This window comes from Mytilus edulis, chromosome 5 (assembly GCF_963676685.1).
Source record: "Mytilus edulis chromosome 5, xbMytEdul2.2, whole genome shotgun sequence".
NCBI lineage: Eukaryota > Metazoa > Mollusca > Bivalvia > Mytilida > Mytilidae > Mytilus > Mytilus edulis.
Genome location: NC_092348.1, coordinates 62,814,028 through 62,839,154, shown reverse-complemented (window position 1 = coordinate 62,839,154; position 25,127 = coordinate 62,814,028). Strand labels below are relative to the sequence as shown.

General features: G+C 31.7%; 1 protein-coding gene across 1 annotated transcript in view; it reads right to left on the bottom strand.

Annotated features, from left to right (window-relative positions):
- LOC139524161 (rotatin-like) overlaps positions 1–18,199 on the bottom strand; it is an 80,603-nt gene extending 62,404 nt beyond the window's left edge. The window contains exons 1-15 of the mRNA XM_071318773.1: positions 18,082–18,199; positions 14,665–14,852; positions 13,751–13,940; positions 12,524–12,685; positions 11,799–11,883; positions 10,909–11,023; positions 10,445–10,589; positions 9,693–9,843; positions 8,976–9,249; positions 7,336–7,509; positions 4,671–4,883; positions 2,386–2,498; positions 1,674–1,800; positions 1,092–1,217; positions 535–651 (exon numbers count right to left, since the gene is read on the bottom strand). Of these exons, the coding sequence (XP_071174874.1) occupies positions 535–651; positions 1,092–1,217; positions 1,674–1,800; positions 2,386–2,498; positions 4,671–4,883; positions 7,336–7,509; positions 8,976–9,249; positions 9,693–9,843; positions 10,445–10,589; positions 10,909–11,023; positions 11,799–11,883; positions 12,524–12,685; positions 13,751–13,940; positions 14,665–14,852; positions 18,082–18,136 (2,235 nt within the window). The 5' untranslated portion in view covers positions 18,137–18,199. The remainder of the gene's footprint in view (positions 1–534; positions 652–1,091; positions 1,218–1,673; positions 1,801–2,385; positions 2,499–4,670; positions 4,884–7,335; positions 7,510–8,975; positions 9,250–9,692; positions 9,844–10,444; positions 10,590–10,908; positions 11,024–11,798; positions 11,884–12,523; positions 12,686–13,750; positions 13,941–14,664; positions 14,853–18,081) is intronic.
- Between the last annotated feature and the right edge of the window lie 6,928 nt (positions 18,200–25,127).

Sequence of the window (25,127 nt, the reverse complement as noted above, 5' to 3'; positions counted from 1 at the left end):
GTTCACCTGTACCCACGACACCCACGAAAATTGGTATCCGACGAATAATAATGATTCCACAGTATATGGTTACAACTCTAAAAATAGAAAACTATTGAAAAACTGGGAGTTGTAATCAATTCATTCAGATATTGTGGCTTGCAAATCTAGGACAATGTAATTCGCTTACTTACAAGAATCCTGAATAAAAGGAGTTATCGCTATTTTGTGTATTTTTCCTTTGTTCTTTTTTTGTGATAATTTTCATATCATGCTACTCGCTTGAGATGGAAAATTTTTGATAGAAACTAAGCATGCAAGTGGCGTTGCTAACAAAATTGACATGAAATTGACAACGTCGTCATAGGTAAAATAGCGATAAAAAGATTATCATTGTTCATCTCAACTCAATTGCCTTTCTCGCTTTCGCCGTCCCGGCTCAAGCCAGAAAATCAATCTCGTTGAGATGATCACCGATAATCTATAAATAAGTATGGAATATTCAAAGATCAATCCAAAATTCCTGCTGAAATTCCAATCTTTGTAAACTAGTACCTGTATGATGGGTAATGACTTGTGTAAATTGGTCAAGAACTCTGTCCATAATTCTTCTGTCATAAATAACTGACTGTCTAATAGATGGCATACTAAATCATTAGCTGTCTTAGAAACCTGAAATTTTTGTCATCGAAAAAAAGTTAAATTATTCACAGTAAATATTTGTTTGAGAAAATACAATACAAGATAAACTTTCTTCATTTCACCCCATAAATTCACCTGATAATACGTAAAATAAATAATCAATTATTCCCTATAATTGCTTTGGCTATTATTTTTGAAATAACTACCACCCATGAAATATAAATAGAAGTGCATACAATCAATTCTTGAACTTATTTGGCAAAACTTGTAGCCATTGATGATAAGCAACCAGGACACACAGACCGAAAAACATAATAAAAATGGGCCATAAAAATCATCTCTGGAACAGTCCTCTTGTGGAGAGTTGTCTCATTGGCAATCATACCACATCTTCTTTTTATACTCACTATACTCTCGTCTGCATGTATCCCATATTTCTATAAAAATACTACAATTCCTTTTCAAGGTACCTTTGTATCTTTGTCATTGAGACCAAACACAGAGATTTCATACAGTATATCAGGATCCAGTAGAAACCTTGACAACATACAAGCATCAGAGTTAGGATCAGATGCTTCATCTACACTGAGACAGCCCTGAAAGATAAAATGTTCATCAATTTTACAAATCAAGTTATCAAATTATAACATTGTTTACTGCTAGTAAATATTTCAATTTGATTTATATTTGGAGTGTTATTTTCTAAGGTTAACTAAAAAATCTAAACGGTATGAAAGCATGTAAACCATTTTCATTTATTGGTGTCAATTTTCTTGGTTTTGAAAAAAAACATTTATTTTCAGATGTAAACTGTAGCTCTACATGTTAATAAAAATTTTGTCAATTGCCTTCAATTTATATCAAACAATCTATCATTTTGACTCTAGAATCTTGTTTACAAAATCTTTATAACAACAAAATTCTGCTGATACAAACATTGAGCGAATTACAGTTTAAAATCATTCATGTAAAATATCAGATTTTCCAGATTTTGAATTTAACATTTAATCTAAAAGTAAATCAGCACATTCAATTTTTGTATCTTAACTTACCTTAATGACTTGGAAGATTGTACTATATGTTTGAAGTCTAACTTTTGGTAGAGGATGAGCTAAAAACTTTAATAGAACACTTCTACAGTTTATCTGGAGATCTGTATTCTTTTCTGATCTAGCACACCTGTAATCAATTAAAAATAAAATGAATCACTGAGTGCAGCTGGATACGACTGCAGAGGTCCAATCCTGACCAGTTGGTGCAAAAATGGACAAAATTTTCAAGCTTGATACCAGTCTGAATTTGGACTGTTATAAAATATTGGACACATTATAGGTTTTTGACACAGAAAAAATGTAATCAATGATTATACGAATGCAAATATTTTGAGGTCACATGAAAAATATGAGTCAATTATTTCAACAAATCTATGCCAGATGAACAAGCCTTGCATAACATCATATTCATTTAAGAATTTTTTCTATTCTTAAATAGAGCATTTTTTTTTTTAAATAAGACCCAATGTACGCCTTTACATTGAAGCAGGTAGTTTCTTCTTTACTTTAGCAAAAGTATATTTCAGAGATAGATGTAATGACTTGTGACAACTTAGTGAAAAAATCCTTGATTGCAGGAGTTTCAAGTCATACCTCCCGAAAGTGTCATTTATGTGTAAATTAAATAACCTCAAGTAAAAACTTCAATCATTTGCACGATAATGTTAAATTTTGCACACACACAGTTATTATCAACAAAACTTGTTCTTACACAGATGAAGATAATTTTACAAACTCTGATACCAGGGTTAGATGTAGATGGTATGGTAGACTGTGTATAGACTCATCTGCTAACTTAGCCAGCTCACAACTTCCTTGGTAAGCCTGTAATTAATCAAATATTTTTTTTTAGATTTATATATGTTCCTAAAAAACATCTTATAGTAAAATTATGATATATCTATTTTTACACCTTTAATAATGCAAATGGCAATAATTAAAACCATGATACATGAATATATAAAACTAGAGGCTCTTAAGAGCTTGTGTCGCTCACCTTGGTCTATGTGCATACATGTATTAAACAAAGGACACAGATGGATTCATGACAAAATTGTGTTTTGATGATGGTGATGTGTTTGTAGATCTTACTTTACTGAACATTCTTACTGCTTACAATTTTCTCTACCTATAATAAACTTGGCCCTTTAGTTACAGAGGAAAATATTTTGTAAAAATTTACAAAAATTTTCCAAATTAATGAAAATTGTTAAAAATTTACTATAAAGGGCAATAACTCCTTAAGGGGTCAACTGACCATTTTGGTCATGTTGACTTATTTGTTGATCTTTCTTTGCTGAACAGTTTATTTCTCTCTATCTATAATAGATAACCAAAATGGCAATGTTTCTTTAAAAATTACCAATTGGGGGGCAGCAACCCAACAACCTGCTGCCCAATTCATCTGAAAATTTCAGGGCAGATAAATATTGACTTGATAAACAATTTACCTTGTCAGATTTGATCTAAATGCTTTGGTTTCAGGGTAATAAGCCAAAATCTACATTTTACCTCTATGTTCTATTTTTAGCCATGGCAGCCATCTTGGTTGGTTGGTTGGCTGGGTCACCGCACACATTTTTTTAAACAACATACCCTAATAATGATTTTGGCTAAGTTTGGTTAAATTTGGCTCAGTAGTTTTAGAGGAGAAGATTTTTGTATAAGATTACAAAAATTTATGAAAATTGGTAAAAAATTACTATAAAGGGCAATAACTCTTTTAAAAGGGTTCAACTGACCATTTTGGTCATGTTGACTGATTTGTAGATATAACTTTGCTGAACATTATTGCTGTTTACAGTTTAACTCCATCTATGATAGTATTCAAGATAATAACCAAAAACAGCCAAATTTCCTTAAAATTACCAATTCAGGGGCAGCAACAAAACAACTGGTTGTCCGATTCATCTGAAAATTTCAGGACAGATAGATCTTGACTTTATAAACAATTTTTCCCCTTTCAAATTTGCTCTACATGCTTTAGTTTCAGAGTTATAAGCCAAAATCTACATTTTACCCCTATGTTCTATTTTTAGCCATGGTGGCCATCTTGGTTGGTTGGTCAGGTCACCGGACACATTTCTTAAACTAGATACCTCAATGATGATTGTGGCCAAGTTTTGATAAATTTGGCCAAGTAGTTTCAGAGGAGAAGATTTTTGTAAAAGTTAACGACGACGGACGTCAAGTGTTGAGAAAAGCTCACTTGGCCCTTTGGGCCAGGTGAGCTAAAAAATCAAAATGTGCAACCATAAAAACTATTTGGATCTATATACTGAAGGCTGTTTATGGATTCATCTAGTTTGTTGGAAACCTATTTTCTCCGTGTTAGGAAATATCGTAGTTTCTTGGATACTTGATTTTGTGGGTTTTCCCAAAATCTGCTTATGAACCTATGAAAAATGTGTACTTCATTCAACATTTAAATGTGTGGTTTACTTATACCCACAAAATCCACAAATTTGTATCCCAGAAATTGTAAATTGTTTTGTTATAAATAAGGCTTAGTTTTCCTCATTTGTTTCATATTTTCATGTCAGGGTATTTTATAACCTACTTTACAGAATGGGTTTTTCTCATTGTTGAAGGAAGTATGGTTGCCTTTAAAAGCTTACATCCACTTCATTTGGATAGTTGTCTCATCAGCAATTATACCACATCTCCTTATTCATATATATGGACTCATACAAAAGCTGTATTTAAAAATCATATAAAATCCTTGTTATTTTTTCATAGATATTGGAAGAAAAACGGTGACAATATTAATTGTATGAAAAATATAGAGAGAATCAAGCCTAATTTTGATGGCTTCTATCGATATCGCGAAAACATGAACATGGACTGTTAATTGTTTTCTGCTTTCTTAGTTCCTTTATCCATATCCTATCAAATTATAACAGTGTTTTGAAAAGCTAGTTGTTTTGATACAGACTAGCAAACATTCTTAAGTAACAGAAGCCTCATTATTGAAATTGTAGTAGCTGTTCCACTTACCTCCTGCTGACAAAGCATTAAGAATTTACATGTTTTCTGCATGGACTGACACACTCTAGAAGCTGAGACATATACATTGTATTTCTCTCTATCAACTTGTTCTAAATAAGCAAGCAACTTTATCTGTACATCAGAATAACTTTGAGAAAGTCCCTCATCAAACACAACTATTCCAATAGCTGATATAAGTTGTGTTGGAAGTATATTTCTAGCCTAAAAAAAAAAGTGCCAGGTTGGTAAAAAAAATTGTAATCTTGGTAAAACATCCTTGCTGAACAACTTTTCCAACTACCAACTCATTTATATTATCCTCAACATGAATGAAATATGTGTCACTATATTAATCTTTTTAAAATTGAATTGAACTTTTGCACAAATTGGTCTATACCAAGGGTCCGGAAACGGTCATATATGCCAGACATGACCGATTTGGAAACTCAAAGTCCTAAATCATTTATTGGGATTTAGGTCAAATTTTATTTTTCAACAGAATTAATTTTGTCATTTCGTTAAGATTGAGTTTCAAATCGCCATTTTAAACATATTTATGCCCCACCTACGATAGTAGAGGGGCATTATGTTTTCTGGTCTGTGGCTCCGTCCGTCTGTGCCTCCGTTCGTCCGTTCAGGTTAAAGTTTTTGGTCAAGGTAGTTTTTGTTGAAGCTGAAGTCCAATCAACTTGAAACTTAATACACTTGTTGCTTATGATATGATCTTTCTAATTTAAAAGCCAAATTAGACTGTTGACCCCAATTTCATGGTCCACTGAACATAGAAAATGAAAGTGGGAGTTTCAGGTTAAAGTTTTTGGTCAAGGTAGTTTTTGATGAAGCTGAAGTCAAATCAACTTGAAACTTATTACACTTGTTGCTTATGATATGATCTTTCTAATTTTAAAGCCAAATTAGACTGTTGACCCCAATTTCATGGTCCACTGAACATAGAAAATAAAAGTGGGAGTTTCAGGTTAAGGTTTTTGGTCAAGGTAGTTTTTGATGAAGCTGAATTCCAATCAACTTGAAACTTAGTACACTTGTTGCTTATGATATGATTTTTCTAATTTTAAAGCCAAATTAGACTTTTGACCCCAATTTCACGGTCCACTAAACATAGAAAATGAAAGTGAGAGTTTCAGGTTAAAGTTTTTGGTTAAGGTAGTTTTTGATAAAATTGAAGTCCAATCAACTTGAAACTTAGTACATATGTTCCCTATAGTATAATCTTTCTAATTTTAATGCCAAATTAGATTATTACCCAATTTCCCGGTCCATGGAACATTGAAAAGGATAGTGCGAGTGGGGCATCCGTGTACTTTGGACACATTCTTGTTTTATTTTGTTATCAATTTTATGTAATTAAACTGCCACTCCAGTAAAGTGTTATAATCCTGAGGGCTTTCCTAATAGCTATATTAATGCCTCGGGGAGCTATTGGCTAATGATCGCTAATCTCTTTACCTGTGTTTTTAATTCACACCTGGCTATTAATCCCAAGCTCCAAACTAATATTATAAAGAAATTAAAATTCAATACCAACTGTCTTCATTATTTAATTACTTTTCAGCTAAGACAATTGTCAATTATTATTTAAAATTAAATTAAAACTTGATTTAATTTACGTAGAAAAAAGATTTTTTTCACTACTAACACACGTGTTTTGTTTACTATGATATGCATGCCTAAAATTCTCTTCCGCAGATTTGACACTAAATTGTAAATTTAAAATGATTTCTTGCTAAATAAAGCAAGTGCAACTATTTTCATTAATATTCTTACACTATTAAAGGTATAATATTAAAAAACGATGTTTTCCTGTGATATATTTGATAAACAAAACTAATCCCGGGAATAAGTCCGAATTGTTCGTTTTAGTATTGTCGCATTACATCCGGTTTGAATTTCGACTTCAGAATCGAAAGAAACGTAAACGATGACTGAGAAAATTACGATTAAAATCATTTTATTCTTAAACTGTTGCCTTCCCTTAATTGCTCTTGATCGATTTTAGGAAAATGGTAGGATAAATCATGAAGTAAACGCGATGCAACAGTTAAACAAGTTCGTTGATGCTACGAGTAGGAGCATACTCATGCAGTAATGAGATTTTGACAATCTGTTTTTGAAAAGGGGCACCAACTTTTAAGTTATATGAAAATGACCGAAATTAGGTGAAAAAATTTCCGGATCCTTGGTCTATACCACTGAACAATAGATCAAATCTCTATCTATTTTTATTTTTTTATCTTTTCTGAATTTGCAATTTCTCATGACATTAATAAAAGTTTGATCTCATGATAATTAAGCTTCTTGGTGGTAGTGTTTTCACATCAAAATAAGTGATATGAGATACCAGGTCACTATGTTATATTAACATTGAAATAATTTATGAAAATCTTATTGCAAAAGCTTCTAAACTACATTCTTATCAGAGAAAAGGGATGTCTTAAGCTAACAAGAGGCTCTCAAGAACCTGAATTGCTCACCTTGATTTTTTGGCATTTATCTTTCGTTAAAGAGTTGGAATGGTGAGCTAAAAATAAGCTTTACACTAAAATGTGAGTTTTAACTTTTCAAGCAAAAAGGAATTACACCCTCTGAGCTAAGCTCACTAATACCAAATAAATTTAACCTGATTATGTGTTAAAAGATGTATGAATTTACTAACCATTTTATATGGAACAAATTCCTGGAGAAGCCTGGCAAGGAAACAACAGATCCCAATATAAGCCAATCTATGTTGAATAAGATCATTGCTTTCATCGTCATGGTCACTGTTACTATAGTGGTGGTATACAATTAAATTTCCTAGAGTATCAAAACTGTTAGATAGTTTTTCCACCTGAAAAATATAAAAAACATTGAATCAGTTCAACAAGAATAAACAATCAGTGAATTAATGTTTTGTTATTTTCTAAAGTTTAAGAAAAATATAACTTTTTAAGCTTTACATAAGAATTAACTGCTTCTTTATGTAATTTTTATTGGGATGTTAAAGTGTTGATAGAAGAGTGAAAGCTTATTGTTCATTTTCTCGTGCATTAAAATATTGTTGTCATGGAGACTATTTGCAGTCCTATGCAAGGGTCCGGAAACGGTCATATATGCCAGTCTTGACCTAAACTGAAAGTAGTTTGTCCTAAATGAGTAATTGGGATTTAGGACAAATTTTATTTTTTTACAGAAATAATTTCGGTCATTCAATGTCATTTCGTTGAGATCGAGTTTCTAACATTGTCTAAATCGCCATTTTGAACTTCTTTTTTGTTATTATCCTTTTCCTGTAATAAAACTGCCACTCCAGTAAAGTGTTATAATCCTGAGGGCCCTCCTAATAACTATAGTAATGCCTCCGGGAAATATTGGCTAATGATGGCTAATCTCTTTACCTGTGTTTTTAATTAAATTTTTATTGATCACGAGCTCAGAACTAATATCTTTAAGAAATTAAAATTCATAACAACTGTCTGCATTATTTAATTACTTTTCTCAGCTTAGACAATTGTCAATTCTGATTTAAAATTAAATTAAAATTAAATTAATTTACGTAGAACAAAATATTGTTTCACTACAAACACACGTGCTTTGTTTACTAATACGCATGCTTGAAATTCTCTTCCGCAAATTAGACACTAAATCGTAAATTAAAAATGATTTCATGCTAAATTAAACAAGTCCAACTATTATAATTAATATTCAAACACCATTAAAGGTAAAACAGTTAAAAAGCCGACGATTTCCTGTGAATTTGATAAACAAAACTAATCCCGGAAATGAGTCCGGAATTGGTCGTTTTACTATTGTCGTAAAACATCCGGTTATAATTTTGTCTTCAAAATCGAAACAAACGTAAGCGAAGTTTGATAAATTTATCGTTTTGAGTCATTAAAATCATTTCATTTTTAAACTGGTGCCTTCTTTTTATTGCTCAAGATCGATTTTACGGAACATGGTAGGGAAATTTCTGAAGTAAATGCGATGCAACAGTTAAACAAGTTCGTTGATGCTACGAGTATGACTGTATGAGCATACACCATGTACACACAATCTTTGTTTAAAAAGGGCACCAACTTTTAAGTTATCCCAAAATGACCGAAATTAGGTGAAAAAATTTCCGGATCCTTGGTCCTATGTGTTACATTTTATTGGAGAAATAAAACAAAATTTTGAATGCTTCTTGAATATTGTCCTAAAATTAAATACAAAATTCTATGAAACATCTTTCAACAATATGATTAGATAGACTGTAGAAAAAATAACCATAGCCTTTTCCTATCCTTATAACAACCCTATGATATGTGTACTCACAATTTCTCTGGCAGGAGAAGACACATCATTCCACACTTCTAATGTAATAACAGATGACAATATATCTAATATCTGGTTTACAAGATACAATAACTGTGTGACAACATTTTCATTACCAGTCTTCAGAAGTGGCAGAGCTTTATCTAAAACACAGCCACAAAACTGGGGAACTGTCATCTGAACATATTGTAATGACTGCATGTCCTCTAGATCTGTTTCTTCTTGTTGTACAATGTCACCTCCTAAATCTAAACTGGAAGCTCGAGATGTGGATCTGAAATAGTTGTAAAATCTTTTGATTAAAGTCATTTTAGTCTTCAAATCTATTTTTCTTGTAGAAAATGAGATCAACACGTTATAAATTTTATGCGTCAAAGGAGCTTTTCTTGATTTTACTTCATCAGGAACGCTCAAAGCCAAATATTTGAAAGCCAAAGATGTAGAAGTACCTAAACAGTCAAAGAACTATTTAACAAAAACAAGATCTAAAAAATAGCCAAATCAGTCTAAGGCAGACTTTATCAGAGGGGGTAGAAAACTTAGTTTCTAACAATAATTCATAAATTTATAAATGAACAATTTAAAGGTTTGTAATATAGCACCAATGTATTTTACACCATGGCAAGTGCTCCAGCTTCCTCCACTAATGAAAAAATCTAAGCCAATACTGCTGAAAGCTATGTTAAACACCAACAATCAATTACATGTAAAACCTACCTGCTAGAAGTGGACGAGTCACCATCTCTCCCATCACCTCTAGGTCTTGGGTCTGTCCATCCAGCAAATGAGTTCCTGTCTGGAGGTGCAGAATGATTGGATAAGGAACTTGGTGAATTTGAAAATGGTGATGAACTTGGTGAACAGAAATCTGAAAATAAATATTAAAGTGTTACATGCATCTCTAACTTTATTAGAGTATTAAATTATTGATTGTAATAGATTTTGAAAAAAATATGATTTTATTTGACTTATAGAAGCAGTCCCCTGAGATTTTGTATAATGTTTGGCCAAAAGTAGGAAAACAGTTCTATGAAGACATAATCTTTCTTTCAAACTGAGTTTTACTGTGCATATTGCTTTGTGTCTATTAATTCTACATTGGCTAGAGGTAAATGGGAGTGTTGATATCTCACAAAACATGTTTAACCCTGCCACATTTTTGGGCCTGTCCCAAGTCAGGAGTCTCTGGCCTTTGTTAGTCTTGTATGTTTTTTTTAATTTTGGTTCATTTCTACTCTTTGGTTGGGTTATTGTTTGTTTGACAAATTCCATGTTACCATTTTATATTTTTTATACTACAAATGTATGGTGATTTTGCACATGCTTTCTGAAAATAAATACAGTATCATTGAACAAAATAAAAAAAAATATACCACAAAATACTGTTAAGTTTGAACCCGAGACTACCAAATATAAAGAAAAAATATATTTATTTAGATAAAATTCGCCTTAAATACATTAATACAAACCTTGTTTAGGAGTATATAATGAAGGATCTTGATAATATCTCATGCGTGACATTAAGCAAGCTGCCAGATCTCCCAGTGTTTTAGCAGCATGTGTAGTAAGCTGTACATTCTGGTTAGATGTGGATCCTAGCAGTGAAAGCAAATTCTGTAAAAAATACAATCCTCATAAAATTTATACATAATTCCACATTACAGAATCTAAAGGAATTTCGGGAAATTTCATTATTCTTACAGCACAAATGAAAATAATGTCTCATAATTGGATTATTTTAATTACCTATGGTTTGGAGGAATTTTAACCAATCACAACATTTTGATGTACGCTTTTGAAATTGTTAACCAACATGCATTAGATTCTGAAGAGCAAATACTGACAAGAAATTACTGCTTAACATTTCTTTTGTAGAAAGTTTGGCATTTCATTTTCTAATCATATTTGCTGAAACTATTCAATTATTAATTACCTTTACTATATTTGGTCTTTGTAAAAATATCTCAGAAGGAAAATCCCTGAAGACAACATCACTCAAAAATTCACAGGAACTTGCTAACAAATGTGACTCTCTGCTCTGTAAGGATCTGAAATCAACAACTTTATTTTTTAATAAAAAAAAAAATGCAGTTAAACTGAAAATATAGTTTGCAGATACCGTAAACCAACTTATTTTCTAAAGAGATTTATTTTAAGTATTAAAATAAAGTGTAGAAATATAGATCCTCAGCTATATGTAAAATTTAGATAGTTTCATATTTAACTACTTCAAGTAAATTTTTTAAAAATCAAAATAACCGATGTGAAAAGAGATAGATAGAGCTGAACAGGAAATAAAGTATCCGCGAAAAATAAATTGGTTTACAGTATTTATTGTTTTTAATAAGACATCCCCTAATATAAACATAGTGTTATTAGTTCAACCTTAATCATAGAATAATTAATATTTATCTAACATGTACATGTGTAATCATGTGGTGAAATGTTTGATCCATGTTTAACGCAAATGAAACAATGTTAATATACTTTTGAATATACAGCAATTCTAAAAAAATTGAACAAACTTCTAAAGAATGGAAAAATGGAATAAATTGAGATGGAAGTCAATTTTATGTAAAATTAAGCTTGATTCATGAATGTACTTTTTCACACTGTATTTTTTTTTTTAAATGGGATCCATGTGTATTATTATTTACTCCAGTCTTTTTTAAACTTGACAAAGGTTACTTTTCTAAGTTTATGATTAAGATGTTTTTTGGGGGGATTGTTGTTGTTATTTCAATGTTGGTTAACAGGTTTACATAATATGTCATAAAATAAATGAAGAACAAATTCACAGCCATGAAAGTATACAATACTTACGAGTTTGTCGATAATATGACATGTCTGTCCGTTGATGTGAGGGCCAACCATGGGAATGTGGTCAAAACAAAACTACTAGCTGTTTCTAAAATGTGAAGATTCAGAAAACGTGTTAAGAATATTTCATAAGGAATAGTGTAACTACTCTTCATCTTATACGGCAATTAAATTTAACTTTTCTTTCAATGAATGAAAATTTCATTTCTTAATGTGAATACTTCCATATTACTTGTCTGTTATTGAAGGTAAAATTTGAGCTTTCCCACATTAACCTATATATGCTTTCTCAAATGAAAACTCTATTTGAATCTTTGTCCACTACAAATGTAGTACAATGTTTGATCTAAAACAATGTTGTTGCTAATGCAATAAAGATTCATTCATTCAGATCTGAGCATCACTTGTTATAAATCATGTTAATTCAGGCCGTCTCCCCTTGATTGATTTAACATCCAATTTAATTGAGTTGAATATAGGTTGTCTCAAAATCTTATCCCATCACTTTTTGGTACACAATGTATTTATTTTAGGTTCTATTTGTTCATACAGCTTTTGAACTGCATCGTTTCTTATACATCCTTGACTTCATAAATTATGGATTTGGGTGTTCCAGATGAAAATGAATCCAGAAAAGCACTTCGAACACACAAATATTATAAAGTGATATTTTTTCAAGTTAACATGAGTTGACTGTACTACATGTACACACATAATAAAAAATGTACCCTTATTTTGTTGATACTGCTGTTGTTGTTGCACTGATTCTATAGCATCTCTGTTAAAATACCCCACATTATCATCTCTGGTACCAGCTATATAGGGGGTGTCTTGGTTGACAGGAGGTAGGGAGGATTGTAGTGTGTCTGTTGTTGTTTCTGCTTTAAATCCTATAAAACAAACACATTTCTACTGTAATTTTCAAAACTCAACCATTATTGTGATTTTCCTGTTTTTCTAAAATTTATTTTAGGTGAGGAATTTGTATAAGTGCATCATGTACCTGGAAAATTGTTTTCTGGTCCTTGCATTGTATTGCTGCAAGGGTTTCTGAATTTGTTTAATAAAAAAAAATATTGCTTATACTTAAATTCAATTGAATTTTGCCATCTTTGCTTGTATAATACCCTAGAACAATCTATTTAGCCTTGATAATCGAAATGTGAATGTATCCCATATTTATCATACGATGGGATTTGATGTACATAAATGTATCTGGCTTCATGCACATTTAAAATTTGACTCACCAATAAAATCTATCATTAATATAACATATCTGTATCATCATCTATTACTTCAGGATCATTATTTGAATTTCAGATGTATTTTATTTGTATTTTAACTAAATTGTAAAAGAAAATAAAGCATCATTTCGGTCTCTTGACAATTTTCAATTTCTCCCAGAATTATCCATAAATTTACAAACTTTATTTGAGAGTGTAGTGAGCTGTAGTCTGCAGTTATAGAGATCTACATAAAGGTGACTATTATGCAGTGAATTAAATATCTTATACTGAAAATTAATACAAAGCTTAAGAAAATGAATTTATTCCAGTCAATAACAAGTGAATTTTTCAGTCTCCAACATGGTCATGGTTTAGTGTTGTACCATAATCTTCATGAACTATAATTTGTCATGGTTTAGTGTTGAGTCTACTGGGTTTTATAAATGCATAAAACTAGGAGGACATTTGATTTATATAAAAATGTTGATAGAACTAATCAGTGTTCTCCTCAAATATTTCATATAGTATCCTGGTAAAAAAGGAATTTTGAAATATCATCATGTTTCTTAAAATTATAACATCACATCCATAACACAATCTATAAGAAAATCAAGTCAGATAGCATCACATTCAGAAATAATAAAGCATCACATTATCATGATGCTTAAAGGTCCTGGAGAGAACACTGCTCGTGTCTGTCATGATAAGTCTTCTTCAATGAATTTTTACCTGTTTGGTTTTCCTGCTTTTGGTAAATACATTCTGGTGCATGGTCCTGGTGTTTTATTTCTGGTAGTCTCATGGTATTCTCTAATATTTGGTCAACTAGAGGCTGTAAAGAGCTGGAAACATCTTTTCTCAACTGACTCAAAAATTCAATTCCGCCAATATCCTGAAGAATTTCAGCAGCAGGGGAATGCTGTTAAGATAAATTATATAAATCAGTATTTGTAAAGACATTTGTTATCTCATTATTCTGGGTTTCAACATTTTTATCTGAATGGTTAAGACTTTTTCAAGAAACTGTCCGGAGCATAAAAACTAATGTTCACTGCATTAATCATTGGACCATTAAAATGAAGTAAAAAACTACAACCATGGCCATGCACTAGGTATAACCTTGTGACCATTAGTCATGTTAGTTATCTACATGTACATGTATAATCTTAATCCTTCTGAAAAAATAATCTTTTCTAATACATGTACTACCATTGTTGTCCAAATAAAAGATCATCCATATACAGGCTCTTAATTTTGGGGCCCTTTATAGCTTGTTGTTCGGTGTGAGCCAAGGCTCCGTGTTGAAGGCCGTACTTTAACCTATAATGGTTTACTTTTTAAATTGTTATTTGTATGGAGAGTTGTCTCATTGGCACTCACACCACATCTTCCTATATCTGTTGACAGTAGACATTTTGGGGCCCTTTATAGCTTGCTGTTTGATGTGAGCCAAATCTCAAGAGTTGAAAGCTGTATTTTGACCTATAATTGTTTATTTTTTGCACATTGTGACTTGGATGGAGAATTGTCTCATTTGCACTCGTACCACATCTCCTTATATCTATATAGAAATGTATGTCTTATTTTCATGTGAGGAATGATTATATGCAGAACTATAATCTTTGTTTTCCATAATTTCCTACCTGTGTCAGTCTGAGTAAAAGTTTAAGGACATCTGCATTGCTTGAACTGTTTGGAAAATTAAACCATTCCACTATTCTAATTAGGAGATGACGCTCATGGATCAGGTCTGCATCACAAATTAATTTATGTTCTAATTTAGACAGTAAATTTTCAAGGGCACGGATTCTGATCTCCTCCAAATCATGACCTGAAAATAATTATCTCTACATTATTAACACTGATTAAGTAAATCTAAGTATATGTGTTTGGTATCACCAGGAAAAAAAATTACAAAGCTGTTTTCATTATCATGTAAAATCTATTAAGATTAAAGTGCTGAAAATTTTAAATGATAATGTATAAACATGATAAAATCCCCAATTGCTTTTAAATGAGCAATAAATCCAAAGATAATTGTTGATGTGAAAATATGTGAAAAATATACATTTGTACATGTATTAGGAAATGGAAGAATAAATTATCATGATTATGGTAAAAAGTAATGTAATTTTCAATATTTTCCATGTATTTCTCAATTCAGAATGTAATTGATTTTCAACCACATACATTTAAAATTATATTTTAATTCTAATGAGTGAAACGTTCCATTATTTTTTCTCAATTTCTGTGATAAATTTGCTTTATCTAAATTTATATTTTTTACAAAGATATAGTTACATTTATTTTTTATTAAGCACTTCATTCATATTCTAGTGTTTATTATGTTGTCAACATCTTAAAACACAGTTTCCTGTCTGTTTTACATGTCTTCAGATAGTGTTTTTTTGGTGTTGTAACATACATGACATTTGAAAGTCAAAGTAGTATGTATACCTGAATATTTGAGGAGCTATAGAACCAAAAGGTGACATAAAACAATAATCAATATAAAATAGAAGATGTGGTATGATTGCCAATGAGACAACTCTCCACAAATTCATCTACAGTCAAGTTTGATTGAAGGAGAACATGGAGAAGGAACTTTAGTTTAATAATTTTTTCTTATTCGTGTAACCATTGAGCATACTTTGCCTTCCAAAATTACTGTGCCTGTTTTTAATCCAGTACCCCCAGGCACAGTTAGTCACCTGTCTTCATTTTTTACTTTGCTAAAGCAGCTAATGAGTGGCAGTTATATTTCTACTAGGTAAGAAACACAGCTATGACAGTATTTATTGCTAGCAACCAATTTTGTAATTAGAGAGAATGATTTGCCTTCCAATAATAATAACTTTACAAGCTGCAATTCAAACTTAGGACACATGCACAGTAAGTCACACCTCTAGCAGCCGAGATAAAGGAGTACTCCACTACCACAGCTAATAGAAGCCTGAAGGTGGACCTTAATAAGAATAGTATGATATAAATCATGTCAGTACTAATACATGAACTCCTGAGCTGACAATACTCTCCATGACTAACAGTTGACAGCAGTGGTATCAACTCATAGATTATAATTCAGGTTAAATAATAATTCTAACATGACGTCCTTCAAACACTTTGAGTACACACCCGTGGTAAATTTTATTGTAAATAGTTTAAGCATGTCATTTATTCAGTTTGCTCCGTTCTTTTACGTCAATTGTCAATTAAATAGTGTGTTTATTTATCATGTTTATGGGAACATCAAATAATGCCTTCATCATGTTCACCTATATATAAAGCTAGAGCACTTCGATCCAAATCCATTGCCGTATTTGTACTATTTGAATCGAAATAATTCAAGGGGGCTTGAATATAAAGGGCCAACCCGTTGTAAAATCACAATATATTCAAGCCCACATGAAATATTTCTTTAGTACGGCAGTAGCACAGGCTACTTTTAATATTATGATTATTTGGTTGTAATTGGATCCCTTACGTTTAGTTGAAAATGTAGGCTTATGTCGATCTTTCATATTGTGGCAGGTTGTGCTCCCAGGTCCATGTGGGGCTGGGGCAGCTATTTTAATATCAAACAGCACAGAACATGTGGAGTTAACACAGCCAGTTTCCAATAGAGGATCTATTTTATTAGGGGAATTAGTAGCTATCAAGCTGGTAATAGATTTTCTTATAATTCCAAACAACAGAAAAAACACTGAATCCATCAAAATTTTCTCAGACAGCCAATCAGCAATTGGAATTTTAACTTTAAATTGGAAATCAGATAATTACGGCAAAACTATTCATGATATTAAAATCGGTATATTGGCACTAGAATCTGAAGGAATCATTGTTTCCATTGAATGGACCCCTGGACACGCTGACATACAAGGTAATGAACTAGCAGACCAACTAGCTAAAAAAGCAGCACAGGAGGCAGAAAAAATACAAAGTATTCCATTATTTACTAAACAAGATATACAAAAAGGAGCTAAAGACAGTGTTATGTTAAAATGGCAAAACAGATGGGACACCAGTGAAAAAGGAAGGAGATATTATGCATTTCAACAAAATGTTAAGAATACAATTCCAAAAGACAAACCGTCAACTGAAATATATAGAATAACTACTAGTTTAAGAACAGGATATTGCAATTTAAATTCATATAAATCAATGATATGCCCAGCACTCATCGACAAATGCAGCTGTGGACAAATAGAAACAGTTGACCATTATCTTCTGGATTGTGAAAATTATGAGGAGGCTAGAGAAAAACTCCGCTCTGCACTCTATTTCATAACATCAAAACTAACACTTGAATCAGAAGTACTATTAGCAACAACAGAAAATGATAATTACAAACATCACATAGAAGATATTCAAGATTTGTTAGGGGTTTTTATTAAAGATACTGGAAGGTTCACAAAATAGATAGTTAAGGTTTTATAAGGGTTAATTATTTATCCTTTTTTTTTTTTTTTTTTTTCTTTCTTTTTTTTGAATTAATTATTTAATTATTTATTTAGTTTCTCTGCAGTGCCACATCATAAATACAAATGTACTAATGAGTTTAATACAATAGAGACATATAATTACCAGAGTGATCGAAATTACAGATAGAGATTATAGTGTCAAGTTGACACTTCTAAAGACTAAAGACATGCATAGATGAAATTGTAAGTTTTTGCACTGTAAATATGCAGCATCACCTGTTACAGGATAGTTTATAGTCGGTCTCATTGGGCCAAAGGGTGTGTGATGAGTCAACAGACTCTTTACGGATTACCCATGTAGATGTAGTTGTGTGAAAATGGGAAACGAAATCAAGCGGGACACGGAAAATTACAGGCGCTATTAATGCAAGAAGCAGGATACCGGATTCTCACAAAACAATAAGTGGGATCCAGGATCAGACCTCCAATGACTATGAGATCCCCTTTATCATGTTTATCTTGGTCCTGTGCCTACTAGTTGTGAGGTGATGCTAAATGATTTTTTTTTTTATAGATTTTCAGTTTTAATTATTTTACAAATCATTTGCTTGAAGAGAGACTTCACCGTGTAAGACTAACCTAATTTTTTAAATAATGCTTGAAAATTAATATCTTGTCTGAGGTTTGTTGTCATTTTCGTTAAAATTCGGTCTGTCCGAACATGTTTCAAAACATCCGCTTTGATTTTCAAGGGAGGTAATACTATTAGTTAAGGTTTACCTAAAAGATGTCCCCATCGTTCCGATTAACAGTCTCACTAAATAGAGACAAAAATATTGTAGAGACAAGTAGCGGCAAGACATTCTTAATCTGGTCTTTGATTAAATTCAATAAGCAACTTTGCAATTCCATTAATAGTTACACTAACAATTTTACCTGTATCTCTGAAGGAACATAAAATGTCTTCTTTGTTCTTTGTTGTCTTGTGCTGTTCTGAATTTTGTCAAAAGTTTAAAAGTAAAATTACACTGTGACAGCAATCAATCAAACTAGCGCAGTGATATTATTGGACAACAGTAATTTTACTGTTCATTTCAAGATCACCTGACTTTGAAATGGCATGGCACCAGCATGCTTTGCAGGTGTTCAGGATAGCAGTTCTATTTTAGTCACTAGATGTACATTTCAGCATGCAAACTTTGGACACCTGTTTCAATTCATATCACAGTTTAAGGAATAAGGTCAACTGTACTTTAATTAAAAAGTTGGTTTTGACAATTTCATTGTTTTTTTTTTTTAAATACTGTATATATGAGTGGTGAATATGACTGATAAAAAGGGAAGATTGCTTACACAAAAAAATGTATTATAAAAATAGATAAAGTCATATACTATACACATGATACACTATGTCAAATCTGACATTAAATTCGCAAATTGAAGTCTTAACATTTCAACATTTATATATATGTCGTGTACAAATTGCAATTTTGTACAGGTTATAACATGTACATAAATATTGTACATGTTATAATTTGTACAAAGCTAAAATACCAGTTATAACATGTATCTTAAAAATGACAATTAGTTCAAAAGGACTCCAGTCATATAATGAAATTCAATATATATGAGTGTTCCATTTAAGTGTCAAATGTTATAACCGAATATTTATATAACTTAGCAATTGGAATGTCCTGGCTATATGAAATTAAGTTTAGATCTGGAAAAGTAAAATTAGTGACTTTTAAAAAAAAAAGATGTGCCGGTATGATTGTCAATGATTGAGACAACTCTCCACAAGAGACCAAAATGACTCAGCAATTAACAACTATAGGTCACAGTACGGCCTTCAACAGTGAGCTAAGCCCATACCACATAGTCAGCTATAAAAGGCCCCGAAATGACAATGTAAAACAATTCAAACGAGAAAACTAACGGCCTTATTTATGTTCAAAAAATGAACGAAAACAAATATGTAACACATAAACAAACGACAACCACTGAATTACAGGCTCCTAACTTGGGACAGGCACATACATAAATAATATGGCGAGGTTAAACATGTTAGCGGGCTCCCAACCCTCCCCATAACCTGGGACAACATAAGAACGAACTATGCAAATCAGTTGCAAAAGGCTCTCAGTCTTATCTAAATTGAAAAAAAAAATGACTATCCATATCCTTAACCATTCATTCAGCTTACTCAAGTCATAATAAACAACAGTTTTACTGGTTTAATTGGCAGTGTATTAAGACCGAGCAGCTGGTCGAAGCACCATCAGCAAAATGTCTACTAAGAAAAATACGTTCATTAACTGTCATTAGTATATACATATATGAACTATATTAGTCTAAGGTCCTTACTGATTCTTGAAGAATTTCAGTGGGAAAAGACTAAATACAGATGGTTTGTTTTTTATTTCCGCTCTTTGGTGTCTCCTTTGTAGGCAGCTCCTAAACTTATTCAACAAGTCACTTTTAACTTCATATTCTTTCATCTATTTTTTCATAGAAGAATCTATATCAAACGTTATCAAATGATAAAGAAAGGTCACACAAAAAATACAAAAAATCGAAGCAGCGAAATTTTAATTATACTGCATTAAGAAGCAGTTATACATTTCTAAGAGATGATGAATTTTGGGCGCAGTTTTGACGAAAAATCATAATACGTTTGTTTCTCGTTAACAAATATATGCAAAGGAATACCTTATTTTTTGAACTTAGAAAAGAAAATATACCTACCGACTTTGAAAATTTAATGTACGGCAATGCTTTGTTTACTTTTAACATAAACAGGCTAATTTTTATAAAAGTGCAGAATTATATTAAAGAGACCAATCGCTTTTCATAGTTTATAGACATTATGGTTAAATATATACCAATAACAATGTTATTACTTTTTGTTGACTTCGAATGAAATTGTTCATTTGTTCCTAAGACATGGATCATCAATTTGATTTTAGTATATAATTCATCAGTTGACAACAACAATTTAACTTATTAGTTTAAAATACAGTAAACACTTACCTTTTGAGGGAATATTTATTCCAAGATTAATACAACCTACCAGGTAGGTCTATCATAAAAATTTACGGTCAACTCGACTTTTGAAATAGATAAGTCATGTCGTTTAAATTCTCGTTAGTTTCATGTCTTCATATTAATATTGTTTATGATGTTATTATTATGTATTTCATTTTTGTTCGGTTATTTATTATTTGTATGTAATGGAGAAGACGTTCTAAGTTGCAAAACTTGTGTCTAATCCTATTGTCAATGTTTTTGGACAATAATGTTTAAACTAAACTAACAAATATATACTTTCTTAATAACTCTCTCCATTACTTTAAACCACCACAACTTGTAACATATATCGAACATAAATCGGAAAGGGGATGCTGAAGCCCCCTTTTTAGCTCACTTGGCCCTATAGCCGGCCAAGTGAGCTTTTCTCATAACTCAATTGACGTCCGTCGTCGTCTGTCGTCCGTCGTTAACTTTTACAAAAATCTTTTTCTCTGAAACTACTGGCCCAAATTAAACCAAACTTGGCCACAATCATCATTGGAGTATCTAGTTTAACAAATGTGTCCGGTGACCCAGCCAACCTACCAAGATTGCCGCCATGGCTAAAAATAGAACATAGGGGTAAAATGTATATCTTGGCTGATATCTCTGAAACCAAAGCATAAAGAGAAAATCTTACATGGAAATGTTTAGACCAATCGGACAACTTGTTGTTGGGTTGCTGCCCCTGAATTAATATTTTAAGAAAATTTTGCAGCTTTTGGTTATTATCTTTATAGTCAATTTTTAACAATTTTCTAAAATTTACTAAATTTTTACAAAATATTTTCCACTGTCACTTTTGAGTCAAGTTCATTATAGATAGAGATAATTGTAAGCAACAAGAATGTTTAGTTTAGTCAGATCTACAAACACATCACCAACACCAAAACACAATTTTGTCATGAATCCATCTGTGTCCTTGGTTTAATATGCACATATACTAAGGTGAGCGACACAGGCTCTTTAGAGCCTCTATTTTTTTTATTGCAATAACATTTGCGATAATACAATTATAAGGAAAGGTACTTTCTTCAAGTGATTTATTAAAAGATATTGATTTGAAGCATTGAGTATTTGAATGACACCAACAATTTAATTCAATTATATAGAAAATGTATCATAGATGTCTGACATATGTTTGTTAGAGAAATATGGAAGAGGACAGTTTTCCTTTCTTAATTTGAAATAAGACAATATATGTGTTAAAGAGATCACATTTATCGTCTTCATTATACACGGTATCACCAATCGAATTATTATTTATTAAGTTTTGTAGGAGTGCAATATATACAAGTACCCCTGTTTGATAAATGAGCATTTTCATGTTTTTCCACTAAGTTTTGGAATTTGAATAAAAGCGTTATGGTATTATTTTGAAACTGTAAAATATTTTAAAAAATGTTTCGAAATTTCGAAAACGCATTCTTAGTATATTATATTACGTTACTTGAGGGTAGAATAATCCTTATCCCGGTATGACAACATCAGAGACATGTACAATATCAATATATATTTTTGTTTTGCTTCTTTTAAAAGAAAACGTTTACATATATAATACTTTAATAGTTACTCAAAAAACAGCATAAAATAAACAAAAAAGATATGAAGTTTGCGAACATACATTTTTACAATTATTTTGTATAATTAAGAAGTGCCTCACTGAATGTTGTCAGCATTTTCATTCATGTAACGACAACTCTCATTGGCTAAGCTGAATTAAAGGGAAACTTCGCAAAAAAATCAAAAATTGATATTATGTTCATTCTGTATAAAAATGCTCAAATTCATAGATATTAAAGTTTTATTCCGCTAGATAAGCGATCACCATCGATTTTAAATTTAGAGAATCAATTCTCCGAGATCCGCCATCTTGTCTTCTTTCCCGATGAATAAAAACGATATGTCTATAAACCACAAAGAAACAAAACTACAGTAACCGATGTAGTCGTAATTGCGTGTCGATATCTTGTCAATCGTACGGTTGTTTAATCCGACTAACTAACTTGATACGGAAAATATTCTTACTTTTTTTAAAATACCATGGTCTGTTGTTTTTAAACTATTGATATTGGAATTAGGTGAAAAGTCAGAGTTGAAATCATAATAAAGTGTTCCGTGAAAATTGTTTTCGAAAATCTAATTTGTTCATAATTCTTTAAAGTAATAAACTTTTTCAAATATATTTTGATCTTCCATCATCTGATCACCAGCATGGCTAAAGGTATTACTTCCAAAGGTATTGTGAGGGGTGTGAGGTGACACGTCCAGGTATTCAAGCGATTTCCTGTCGGGCTTGCAAGTTCATGCATCGTTTCACTTCTGCAGGTATTGATCAGTGTACACGGCTGATAACTTATAACTTATAACTTTCCATTTTGAACTATCTGATGTATAATATACAGCTCTGTCTTACTTGTCATTACTAAACTCATACGCTTGTTTATAAATAACATTTCTGGTGTAAAGAATATAATTCATAAATTAAAATATAAATAATACCCAAAAAATAAGATTTGATGAAATTAAAATCTATTTAAATATTTTTTCCAAGGGTGAATTTGGGAAAATGTAATATATAGTCATTGTCAATCACGGCTGGTAATCTACACACGCAGAACATTTGGTTCTGCAATGAAAACCGTGAGAGGATTTTCCGGTTGTGCTTGAGTGGAGTAATTGTCACCGCTTCAAAAGGTATGTACATTTCTAAATCTCAATTTTCTTATTCAACTGATCAAAATATTAAAAATCGGAGAATGCTATGCTGTGGTGAATACTTTAACGAAGAGATACATGTATCATTTACTGTTGTACGTAGAGTTGAACTCCTACAAAATCAGTTGCCCCACGATAAATTGCCTAAAAAACTGACATTTCAATATTGAAATGGTTCTATTTACAGACCTACAAGTTCAAATTTAGTTTTTTTTTTCGGGCAATTGGTATGAATGTTGATTTTGGCGGCGTGTGCGCTGTCTTGTGTTAATAGACGTCTTAATAATTCCAAAAAGTACATTTTTTCATTAAGTCATGCGTGAGGGGATCGGTTCTGATTGAGGACATCGTGAATGCGTGAGGGGAGGTACAAATCATTTCTTTATATTCAAGCTATCGAAATAATAATGAGTCGTTGAAACTTACTTAAATTTGGCTACATTGTTCATGAAAAAACACATATGTGAGTGTGCTTAAAAAAGTTTATGAGATTTGATTTTGAAATAATTGTAGGAACCTAGGTTTAATAATATGTTTCAATAAGAATAAAGACAAAAAATGTTGTCAACGATTTTGTTTTCTTGCTACAAGTAAAAACTAGACCGATTATTTGCCTACATCGATGTTGGTGAATAATAAATTCTGTATATCTGCCTTTGTTGTTTCGAATATTTCGTGATTTTGGGCGAACAGATTTCGTCTAATAGGTGTCGAAGTTTTCATTGGCGATATAATTTTCTTAGATATATGTGGTGTTCTCTGTGACGTATATTTGACGACAGGACTACTCCCAGAGGGTTTAGTTCGCTTCTAGGGCGGGGATAACTTGTATCTCCATGGCTTTTTGTAGAGAGTCAATTTCAGTCCTGTTTTCCTTTTTCCTTTGAACAATGGTATTTTCTGAAATTGAACAAATAATTAATAGGTTTATTTCATTGAATCAGTGATCAGTTTACATCTATTAAAGTATAAGGATAAATCTGTGCTTTTTAATCAGCATTGATTTGATCACATTTATTGAGTCAACAAAAGTCACAAAGCCAAAGATTAAAAAAAATGTTTGTACTTCCCCTCACGCATTCACGATGTCCTCAATCAGAACCGATCCCCTCACGCATGACTTCATGGAAAAATGTTGTTTTTGGAATTATTAAGACGTCTATCAACACCGGACAGCGCGCACGCCGCCAAAAACAACATTCATACCAATTGCCCGAAAAAAAAACTAAATTTGAACTTGTAGGTCTGTAAATAGAACCATTTCAAAATTGAAATGTCAGTTTTATAGGCAATTTCTTGTGGGCATACCTGTCAACTGACCCGGATTCTGCGGGTGTGACCCGAGATTTTCACAATTCTGAGGGATCACCCGGAACCCGCCGGGTCATTGAAATAACCCGGAAATTCCGAAAATGACCCGATTTCACCCGTATTTCTTAGCCTTGAGATTGATTTTCATAAGTAATATTCCTTTGAAATACCGGCAAATTCGTAATTCTTCCATGAACATGCAGTTCATCTAGCTATGTAAACTGTCAAATTAAGTGACCCATTAAGTGCATGGCTTCACTTGACAGCTTTGGTGTCAAACACACTGTTGATTAACACCAATTACCTTAGCTTTAGGTCGTAAATAAATTACCCTGTTGTTTTACAAAGATATTTCAACGAAGAGTTACTTCCCCTTATTTGTCACCATTCAAAATTATTCCTTATATTTACGTTTTATGGGTGAAAAAGATTAAATCATAATAATATAAAATTCAAATACATATTGAAAAATAACTTTTCATTATTTTTATACCTTTATACAATTTTTAAAAAAAAGTTGAAAATTATTTTTTACATTTATACTTCCTTTAACTGTATTACTATATTTTATTATAGTCTAATTTCCT